Source organism: Astatotilapia calliptera, chromosome 19, assembly GCF_964374335.1.
Source record: "Astatotilapia calliptera chromosome 19, fAstCal68.1, whole genome shotgun sequence".
NCBI classification, from domain to species: Eukaryota; Metazoa; Chordata; class Actinopteri; order Cichliformes; family Cichlidae; genus Astatotilapia; species Astatotilapia calliptera.
This window is the reverse complement of record NC_137440.1, coordinates 9,572,348-9,583,622: the sequence shown is the minus strand read 5'-3', so window position 1 is coordinate 9,583,622 and position 11,275 is coordinate 9,572,348. Positions and strand designations below refer to the sequence as shown.

At 48.2% G+C, this 11,275-nt stretch overlaps 1 protein-coding gene across 3 annotated transcripts in view; it reads right to left on the bottom strand.

Moving 5' to 3' along the window:
• Positions 1-9,871, bottom strand: part of ccdc88c (coiled-coil and HOOK domain protein 88C) — a 52,791-nt gene extending 42,920 nt beyond the window's left edge. For all 3 annotated transcript variants that reach the window (XM_026151171.2, XM_026151172.2, XM_080293531.1), the window contains exons 1-3: positions 9,252-9,871; positions 7,042-7,154; positions 5,002-5,110 (exon numbers count right to left, since the gene is read on the bottom strand). In XM_026151171.2, coding sequence (XP_026006956.2) covers positions 5,002-5,110; positions 7,042-7,154; positions 9,252-9,311 — 282 coding nt within the window. In that variant the 5' untranslated portion in view covers positions 9,312-9,871. The remainder of the gene's footprint in view (positions 1-5,001; positions 5,111-7,041; positions 7,155-9,251) is intronic.
• Between the last annotated feature and the right edge of the window lie 1,404 nt (positions 9,872-11,275).

Sequence of the window (11,275 nt, the reverse complement as noted above, 5' to 3'; positions counted from 1 at the left end):
TGATTCATTTTTTATTGATAAACAGATCAATAACTGTGGACACAGTCAGGCAGAGAACCAGCAAAGACACAACAGAGCTCCAGATATCAGCTTACTGAGTCACACACACACACACACACACACACACACACACACGACTCAGCAGGCCAGTCTGCATCTGCTGGGACTTCATCTAATTAGGACAAAGCCGACGCCCAGCTCCGCACGGACAGCTGGAGGTGTGTGCGCGTGCGTGTTTGTGTGTGTGTTTGTGTGTCCGTGTGCTGCAGCTGATCCTGCTCTCTAAAGCTTGTTGACTTCATATTATCATCCGAGGAGTGTTTGTGCTCAGATTTTTAAAAGATGTTTGAAAAGACAGCAGATTAACTCTGTCCTGCCCAAAGACACACACACAGACACACACAGACACAGACATGCACACACGCACGCACACACGCACACACAGACACACACGCACAAGCACACACACCAAACTGTTTTTATAGGATTGGATTCATTCATCATTATTTTGTCGTGTTTTTGTGGGTTTCGTTTCATTTACTCAGTAAATGTTCTGTTTTTCTTCCTTCAGCTGTTTAAAGGGAACAGAAATCGTATGACAGCTTTGAAGTGTCTCAGGCCTCGTTTATTAGCCTGGACCCAAAGACCAGCAGATGACCGTGGCCACACCTCCATCGCTGTTTTCTCCTTACAGGAAGTAGAACTGCTGAGGTCACAAAGAGCGCACAGATCCAGACACAACTTCATAAACGGTCCAATTAGCACAAAGTTAAAAATGAAATCCATCTCAGAATAAAAGTAAAGTGTCTGTCGGGGGTGTGGCCTCTTCGTGGTCATTCCCTATTCAAACACCAAAACTTTATTAAAACTCATTAAAGTCCATTGACCTCCATCTGAAACACTTCCTGTGGACAGATAGAGGTCGCACAGCACGATCACTGCAAACATCAGCTCATCCTAAACACCCATTAGCATCTAAGACCGGCCAGAGACCCAGACCGGACCCAGACCCTTCAAACAGCACCTGCAGCCGCTGCAGGAGGGCATCATCGATGGGACACTTCACTGTATGTGGAGCCTCCCATACCTCCGTGTGTGTCACACAGAACGATGGAAGCTGATCCTCAGTAAGCTTGGCTGTATGAAAACGAGGAGCTCTGATCGCTCAGTCGCAGCTGTAAATGGTAAATGGCCATATATAGCGCTTTACTAGTCCCCAAGGACCCCAAAGCGCTTCACATATCCAGTCATCCACCCATTCACTCACATCCACACACTGGTTATGGCAGCTACATTGTAGCCACAGCCACCCTGACAGAGGCGAGGCTGCCGGACACTGGCGCCACCGGGCCCTCTGACCACCACCAGTAGGCAACGGGTGAAGTGTCTTGCCCAAGGACACAACGACTGAGACTGTCCAAGCCGGGGCTCGAACCAGCAACCTTCTGATTACAAGACGAACACCCAACTCTTGAGCCACGATCGCAGCTGTTTCACAAACCGCCTTTTTGTGTTCAGCCAGCTGCTAAAGATAGACCAACAGTAACGTTTCCATCAGCAGCTTCAGTCTGAAAAAGGACAAACAGGGGCGCCGTCACCCGCAGACCTGCAGGTCACAGCCGGAGACATCAGCGTATGCAGATGATGCATGTGTGCTCATGACAAACTCCCAACAATCAGTTCCAGCTGTATTATATTTAACACTGGAGGACCTGAAACCTGACTGTTACCTAGCAGTAGGGCTGAACGATATATCGCATTTGCGATAATATCGCGACATGATCAAGTGCAATTTCTAACCGCAAAGGCTGCGATTATACTGCGATTATAAGGCTGTCCAAATTACTACCATATCCCAGAATTCATAGCGCGGCCCAGCCAAACTCCAGTTTCCAGCAATGGCGGCCGCTACTAAGTTTTAAAATTACTCATACTAATCTTTCTGGGTCACAAAATAAACTTTTAACATATTTTCAGGCGAGAAAGTAGTTGTGTAAACATCAAATATCTGCTCGGTTTATCAAGATATCCCATATTTGCAAAAGTGCTTCGACGTTTTCAGAGGCGTCTGCTACCCACCAGCTCGACAGCTAGCCGGGAGCTCGAGGATTACTGATGCGGCCGAGAACGGCACAACTCCCGGCACATCATTTTCAGATCACCGCGGAGTTTCGCTGCTCGGGTTAAACGTAATATATAAGTCACTTAGACAACCTAAAAATGTTATTGTTGGGCTTTTTTCAGTGTTTTGTTTGTTCGTGAGTAAATCGGTTTGGCTGAGATTAAAGTTATTAGATTAGATAAAATAAAACTTTATTAATCCCCCGGGTGGGTTCCTCCTTGGTTTTCACACAGCTGACTAAACGTCAAACAGAAAACTTATTAAACAGAAGTATGAGACAGTCGAGAATTTACACCAGTGTCTGGTTATATTTTAGATAGCAAGAAGCAGACGGCCAAGTTTATTAAACTCCACCGAGACAGCGGTGACGCTAATCAGAAGGCTAGACCGTCCAATTTCACGCCTTTAAACTTTAAAGGCGTTTTTGTGTGTGTGTTTATACAATTGCTATTATGTTTGCACTTTATGTGTAATGTTACTGACTGCAGAGATCAGTAAGATGTGTGTATTTTTTATTTATTAGTTTTATTTATTTAATATTATTTTTTAATTGAATGACTGTCTAGTAGTTCACAGATGTCGAAAAACTGAGTGTGGTAAAGCCACTGATTTTGTTTATGTATATTTCTGCAATCTGCACATTGTACTGACTTTCATTTTAATGTTTACACCAGGGTTCCTTGTCAGCACTTTATGCTCAGATGTTTGTAAGCTAAAAATAAACTATTGTGTATGTTCAAATATACTGTTGTGATTGAAGAAGTTAAATAAAAATGTCAGTCATCAATTCATGCATCACCTCATGTCATCATAACAGAGGTCTGTCTTCCAGGAAAGAACAGTTTAAAATTAATGTAATATAGTATTGGCCATACTATATGATGTATTGCTTGTCTTTGTTTAATAATACAGAAGACAAAGACCTTAAAAAATAATCGCATATCGCATCGCAATCGCAATATTGGGGCAAAAAAATCGCAATTAGATTATTTTCCATAATCGTTCAGCCCTACCTAGCAGAGGCTTTCTGGCTCAGAGCTTTCAGGACCTGACAGCACTTCCTGCTCCTTTCTTTAGGATGCCCCGGGGCAGACCCTGGGTCAGCTGGAGAGATCTCTCTGCTGGTTTGGGAACACTGTGGTCCCTCCACAGGAGCCAAAAGAGGTTTGGAGCCTGTAGGATGCAAACGTGTCTGCTGCTTCCTGGCAGAAGTTATTTTAGCAGGTCTGCAGTCACACAGGTGCTTCCACTTCCTGTGATGAGCCACGGGATGAACGAGCCACGAAGGCCAGGAATCAAATCATTACAGACCTGCTGCAGTCGCTTATTCTGCATTGTTTTCATAGGCGAGCAACTGAAGGCCTCATGCACACACAGACACACACAGACAACAATCCTCTGTAATAAAAGCAGAAACTCAAAAATTAGGGATGGGTACCGGTGTCCGGTGCCATCATAAACGGTAGTAACCAGTCCGAAAAGCAGCGCACATTTCGGTGCTTTATTTCGGTGCTTTTTTTTTCCTGAGCTGTGATACACTTCTAGCCAATCATTTTACGTTTCCGAGGATAGTAGGCGGGTCCAGGTACGTACGTTCTTTTAGAGCAGAGCTACAGATTAAAAATGCCCAAGGCGAAGCGGTCAAAAGTCTGGCTGTACTTCACAGCAAAATATGCAAACTCAGCAGCCTGCAACAAGTGCTTTAAGCTGATACTGTGATACTGTCAAAGGAGGTAACACCTCAAATCCGATGAAACACCTGGCGACGCATAGCATTTTTTTAAAAAGCCGAGAAATGCACCGTATTTGATAGCTTGCTGCGAGACCTCACACCGAGCGCATCTACTGCGGGTGGGTTGCCTCTTATCGGACCCGGAGTTAGCAACATCCCCCAAAAACACGAAGAGGAGAGTCCTGGCTCCTAGCCCTGCCAGTGTAGTGATGACGGATGATGATGGCAGCAGCAGCAGCCGTTCTTCTCTGCGCGAGTAGCTTAATGTTGTTCGGGTGCAATTTAAGTTGAGTAGGCTAACCACGTTATTACATTAATGCATGTAAGGTGAACTAGCAAACATCATCATAGCTACATGCAGCTGTCTTCTTGTTTGATGGCAGATACTCCCTTCACCCTGGCCAAAAAGGCTAAAATGACCAAAGAAAAAGTGGAAAACAGTTAAACATGAGAGGTTTAGGACAAAGTTTGTGTTTTTTCCATTGTTTAAGCACTGCTTCCAGCCAAGAGTGATACCATAAATCCCCTATAGCTGCAGAAAAGGCTAACATTGTTATCTTTTTACAAAAAACCAGCTGAACGTGAGAGGTTTTTGGACCAATTTTGTGTTCTCCATTCTTTAAGCACCGTTTCAAAAGTACCGATTTGGCACCGGTATCGGATAAAACCTAAACGATACCCATCCCTATCAAAAATAAACTTCAGTTTCAACAATGTTAACAGCTCTCGGAAAAAATACAGTCACATAATCCAGACGACACACAGGAAGTGTGTGTGCGTGTGAGTGTGTGTGTGTGCAAGAATGCGTGCAGGATGTGAAGCTGTTCAGCCAAATCAGCTCCATCTGAGCTGCTTATCTCTGATTTATAGAAAACACACAAACATGCACGCAGGGCTGTACTTCACACACACACACACACACACACACACACACACACACACACACACACACACACACACACACACACACACACACACACACCGTGTACTCGTTCAGCCACTGCTGCTCTGACACAGGTAAACCTCACCTGTCAGTCTCCCACAGCATGCACACCGATGAAGCAGTGCTGAAAGGTCAACACTCTAAACGCACTTCCTGCATCACTTCCTGCTGGGACTGTGTGTGTGTGTGTGTGTGTGTGTGTACCTGGTAGTACGTCCTGATATGTCTGGTGAGGACTGTCAGGTTGTGAAGGCGCAGCGACACATCATTGTTCACGTTCTTGTTCAGCCTCTGATTGGTGGGGCTCGGGTCGCTATGGAGACAAATAAACACACCAGAGGAGCGCTGAGGCTGACGTTTGTGGCTGTTTGGGACAAAGATCATCTCACACACACACACAAGTTTCGGGTAACCATGGCGCAGGCATTTCCCTGCAAGGAGCCTGATTAGCATGTGAATAGGGGGCGTGTCCCGCTGTCCATCCGTCTGACCTCCTGTCGCTGTCATCGTGTCAGTGTGACGCGTGAAGATGGCCGGTCTCACAGCGCAGCGAGGACTTCACATGTGATTATTCATTAAACCCTCACAGAGAATCAGGTGTAACTGATTAAACGCAGATTTAAATGTCGTGTTTCAGTCACTCAGACGGAGCGTTCTGCAGGGGTCTCTGTCCCACCCACTGTCTCTCTCTCTGTCAGGTGGCAGACACCTTAAAAGAAGTTTAAGGTCACATTTCACTCAGCCGTCCAATCAGAGTGCAGCAGAGGGGGGACAAACACTTCTCCGACCAACTGTCACATGAGGAGGTGGCTCTCTGCAGAATGCTCCAAACATGCTGTTTATCACAGCTTTTACACTCTTAGATCTGGATGATGTCACAAGGAGGGCCTAACTGCCCCACCCACCTGCTGGCAGCTAATCAGAAGAACATGTTGTTAAAGAGGGAGGGGCTAAAAGAGCTTGATTCTGACAGAGGATGTGGTGAGAGGCTGTGAGGGCCACTATCAGATAAAGGAGGATTATTCTGAGCGGTGAGTCATGCAAAGCTGCTCTGACAGAGTCAGAGAATAAAAACGAGGAGCTGGAAGCGAGCAGCGCCGATCCACGCTGACACGTTCGGGGTATAAACGAAGAGGGGAACGAGCTTCTTTCATAACTGAAGCTCCGACCTCACTGACTCCGGCGTCTCTCAGCAGCTCGCTCTGAACCGTGAGCTCATTTTTTCCACGACATTAAACCATCTCCACTTCGACTCTCAGCCGGCTCCGCAGAACTCGTTAAACTAGCTGCAGGTTTCTGTGGAGAACTCAGTGATTTAACAGCCGACGGCTCCTCCGACTCTCTAACGTCTCCTTTCATACTCCTCACTGCTCCTCTGTAACCCAGTTTCCCATGAAGCCCCGACCGCCCCCCCTCGGCCCAGCCGACCCTCGCTGTGGAGAACAATAGTGCGATTATCGTTATTCCTGAGGACAATAACTGACAACAATAACTAACATGAACATGTGGTGTGATCGGGTCAGGGGGGCGTCCCACACAGAGGATTATCAGCACATGAAGGATGAGTCTGCTGCTGTTTTCTTTTTAATTTCAATAAATCCCAGAAACACAAACCAGTAAACCCAGTAACCAGCCCCACAAACAGAAGTGTCAGAAGTGAGCTGGGCTCGTCTGAAAGAGTGTGTGCAGCCGTGCTGTCTCTCCTTCCAGTCACGGCTGCAATCAGCTCCTGCAGCTGCTGTCAATAAGCGAACTTTAACCACGACTTCAGCCTGTCAGGGTTTTCTAACGAGTGGATCAGCCTGCATGAGCGCCTCGGCTGGTGACGGCTGCAGTGACAGTACGAGTCACTGAGGCGTGCTGAGGCGCTGCACCTGCTCTCTGATCGATGCTTCTACTCTTCCTCCTGAATGCCCACAGCCTACAAGCCTCTGCCCATCACACACGGCTCGGTCTAATTCCTGGACCTCAGTCTAGTTAACCTGATCTGTGCTCTGAGGCTGCAGACGACGACAACTCTGTGAAGCGCTTCAGCGGCGAGCAGCACATCTGGCTGTGAAGTCTGAACCTGAAACTCAGGATGTGGTTGCACAAATACACTCGCACAGACACACACAGGAAACACAGGATTACCTCTCTTACCCCCTTATGTACTCACACACACGCACGCACAGGCAAAAACCACCAGAAACACTCGGCAGTTTTGACTGACTCATGCAAATGAACGCGCTCGCTGCCACCTACATGTGTGTCATGATCTTGTGCAGGAAGACGCCGTCCACCAGCTCCATGAACATGCTGAGTCGCTCGTCTGAGCCGGCGCCGTCACCTGACCCCAGCGGGCCCAGCGTCCGCACCTGAGGACAGAATCAGAACATCAACTGTCTGCAGCTTTAAAAGATCTCACATTTAAAAACCAAACTATGAGAAACACAGAGGTGAGTTTGAAATAAACTCAACACCTGTCTGAGTTTAAGAGCTCAAACTTTGCTCCCTTTTATGCTTTTCTGGCTCATTTAAAGGAGCCGTTCCACCAGCACCAAAACAAGTCAAGTAACAAGGAATAAAAAATAAAATATTTCCCATTTTCCATGTTTGAACCACCTGGGCAGGCAGTGCTGCCGCTGCTCTCAGGCTGCCTGTCATCTTTACATCATCATCATCATCCTCAGCTGTAATCTAAACACCGGGCTGAAGGACGGCAGTTTGGCATCTCTGCTCCTCTGTGAATCTCCACCTTTCTGTGGTGGAGATGTGGGGTATGTGTGTGGGGGGAGGGGCCTCTGAAACCAGCTCCATGGTCATAAAAGCCTCTGACTGTGAGGAAATCGTTTCACTTTTAATGAGGAGAACAGCTCGGACACGGAGAGTGAAAAACACAAATGTCATAATTAGACTCGTTATTGGATGTGACCATGTGACTCAGTGAGCAGGAAGTGGAGGCTGGCGGGGTTTAGGTCATATCTACAGAGCCGAGCTCTCCGCCTGGGCCCGAGGAGATGCCTGGTGATTCGGGCGTCCCGAGCAGGTGACGTGCGCTTTGTTCTCCTGGAGTCTCTTATGATCACGTTGGTACTAAACAGCAGTTTGTTCTCTTCTTCTCCAGTTTGAGACATTCTTATGCCTGCAGCCAGGCTGAGCAGGGTCAAAGGTCACGGTGCTGTGACACATTAAACAGTGGCTCTAATGTCACAGACCTCAGCTGCAGAGGCGGCTCAGGGTCTAAATGACAGCGTGCAGACTCACAGAGACAAGCCGGCGTGAATGAGTGGATTCCATGTTTTTTTAAGCATTACTCACTCGAGTAATGGCGAGGAACGCCCTGCACGCGCTCACTGAGGCTCTGCTGGAAGCCAAACCACAGTCCCACCGTGTCACCTCCTGATCAGAGTTTCCGCCCACGGGACAATGGTTGGCTGAGCCGACAGCTCAACAGGAAGCGCCACAGATAGTAGCGGCTGACAGCTCCGCTGGCCGTCCCAGCCTCTGACCTGCCTCCAAAAAGCTTCAGAGATGATTCCAGTCCAAACATCTGGAGCCATCAGAGGAACATCATCACCACGGCGATAAAATCACCATGAACCGGGTTTTTTTTGGGACTACATTAAGTAGTCCAACTTAAATTTGCCTCTGCTTTAAGAATGTTCTGGGATAGCAGGAGCAAACGCTTTAGTGTTAACGACACCCCGCAGATTTCCGACAGTCAGTCTGGGTCCACCGGACTGTTCCTGCTTCCCTGTGACCTCATTTCCTGTTGACCCGCCGGCTCAGCCAACCATTGTGCCCGTCTGTGCTGGACAGAAACTCTGATCAGGAAGTGACACGGTGAGAAAGTGACACAGGGACACTTTCACCGACACATCCAAGGGTTCCTGCAGAGTCTGAATCCGCTGCTCATGCAGGGAAAACTGGCTGATGGGCCGACACCAGGCCAGCCAGCGGGCTTCTTCACATCCACGAACTGCAGCTGTACATCGATCCACCTGAACCCTGCAAGAACCCCTGGTCCAGGTCCAGCTCTGGGTCCTGTTCCTGGTTTCAATCCTGGTCCTGGTCCACGTGCACATCTGCTCCGTCTGTGCGGCTTCTCAGAGATGCTGAGTGCTTGGCTTGTGCTCTGTGTGTTTCTGTTAAAGGTGTGATGAGGTGAGCTCAGGTGAAACATCCGGAAGCTTCTCCTGGTCTCTGCAGCTCCTTCAGGAACTCAAACCACCCCTGAAGCTCAGACTGACCGGAAGTCCTTCAAACTCTTTCTGATTAAAATGTGCTCTGGAAAACAGTGCGTGAACTTTTCTGTGTAACACCTGGAAAGTCCCACAATCACGAACCAGAAGCTCCGCCAACCGCTCACTCCCCAAAATCAATGTGTGTGTGTGTGTATGTGTGATACACCTGACGTGTGCAGCGCGTGGGCACCAAAACTCACAGCTGTGTGTGTGCGCGCGTGCACTCACCCACACCACCAGGGGGGACTCCATGAACGCGCCTAGCAGCTCGGAGAGGGTGACGTCCATGGCTCTGCTCGGTCATCAATACTCCGATCGATCGGCAGGTATCCGCGGCGGGCACGCGGGAGGTCTCCACAGCGGGCAGAACAAAGCGCCGCGAGGCATCGACCCTCCCCGCCACCAGCGCGAGCTCCCTCTCTCTTTCTTTTCCTCACTATTGTCTCGCGACGAAGAGCCGGTCCGAGCCACACGAACGGAAACGGAACGAAAAAAGTACTGGGAGAGCCTCTGCGCGCGCTCCCGTCGGTCCCGGCTCGGTTCTGTTAGCTCAGCGCGTGAACGAGCAGTTTTTTTCCGCTGAAGGTAAAAACACAGACCCTAACTTCGCAGGACAGTTGATCGTGTTGCCAGGGAGACACCACTGGGACCGTAAAGTGGAGAAACCGCCGTGAAGTTTGAAGAAAGAAAGTAAAGTGAGTGAAAAAGATCCGAAAAAGGCGGGACGAAGGAAAAACGCGAAGCGGAGGCACACAGAAAAGTTTCCGCTGCTGGCAGCACCTTCACCGTGTTTCTCCTCCACAGCGCTCCATCAACCTGACCCACAGACGCCACACGCACGAGCACAGACCGACGGACCCGCCGGCCAATCAGCGCTCACTACAAACTCTGCTCCCGCCTCTTTTCAGGAAATCTGCCAATAACAGACCATCGTATTTACTCTTTGATTCGGTCTGTTGGTGACGTTAGACAAAGAGTTCAGACAGAACAAGATGGAGACCGCCCCGAGGAGGGAAATGTATGGAGGACACAAACTGCCAATAATGGACAAATTAAAATGCCTTAAAAATCAAATACAGACATCGTAATCAAATCACAACACGTGACATGAGCCCTGTTAATTTACCTATTTATTACAATTATAATTTACATTTACAAATCATTTTGTGTTTATTTGTGTGGGCCCGTCTATGAACTCTGAACTTCATTCTTTGTGTCAGGTGGATTCAGGTGAGCTGATTGGCTGGGCCATCCCAGCAGCTTTATTTTGTGTCTCTGAAAGCAGCTGAGAGTTTCAAGGCTGTGTTTGGTCATCGTCTCGTTTCTTCATCATCCCGGCAGACGGCAGCAGATTTAACGTCTCGAGCTTCCTTCGCTTACACGAAGCTTCACGGTGCTGTACACTGACAAACAGTGTATCACCCCAAAAACACCAACAGGGAGGTTTGGTGTCAAATGTCCCACCAGAGGAGAAAACGCTCTAGACCATGTTTACTCCAACATCAAGCATGCATATAGAGCCATATGGAAAAGATATATATAAATCTTATAAAGTTTGTATCTGTCTTGTATGAAACTTGTATGAAAAGCATACAAGAGTGAAAATACATATAAGATCCCTTGAAAAATTATATAATGAAACTTGTATGTTTTGGATACTTACTAAAACAATATATGAAAGTAATGAGAAAGTGGCCACTTTCATGAGTAAATCATATATGTTTTTACTATTTCTTTTCCATATGAGGAGCCATACCCCTCCCCCACCTCGGTCAGTCCGACCACCTCTCCTTCCTGCTCTCCCCAGCCTACACCCCCCTCATGCGCAGTGCCCACCACAAAGACGGTTACGACCTGGCCTGAAAAAGCTCTCTCCAAACTACAGGACTGCTTCACAGAGACAGACTGGGACATATTTGAACACCAGGACCTAGAAACTTTCACAGGATCAGTACTGGACTACATCAAGTTCTGTACTGCAAACGTGACTGTGGACAAAAGCATTCAGGTTTTCCCAAACCAAAAACCCTGGATGACCAGCGAGGTCCGCTCACTCCTCAAAGCCCGCGATGCCGCCTTCAGGTCAGGTGACAGAGCTCTGTACAGGGCTGCTCGAGCTGACCTGAAAAGGGGGATTAAAAAAGCCAAGACAGACCTCAAAAGAAACATCGAGTCCCAGCTGTCCAGCAACAACACACAGGAGGTGTGGCAGGGAATGCAAGACATCATCAACCACAGAGGGAGCACTGCAA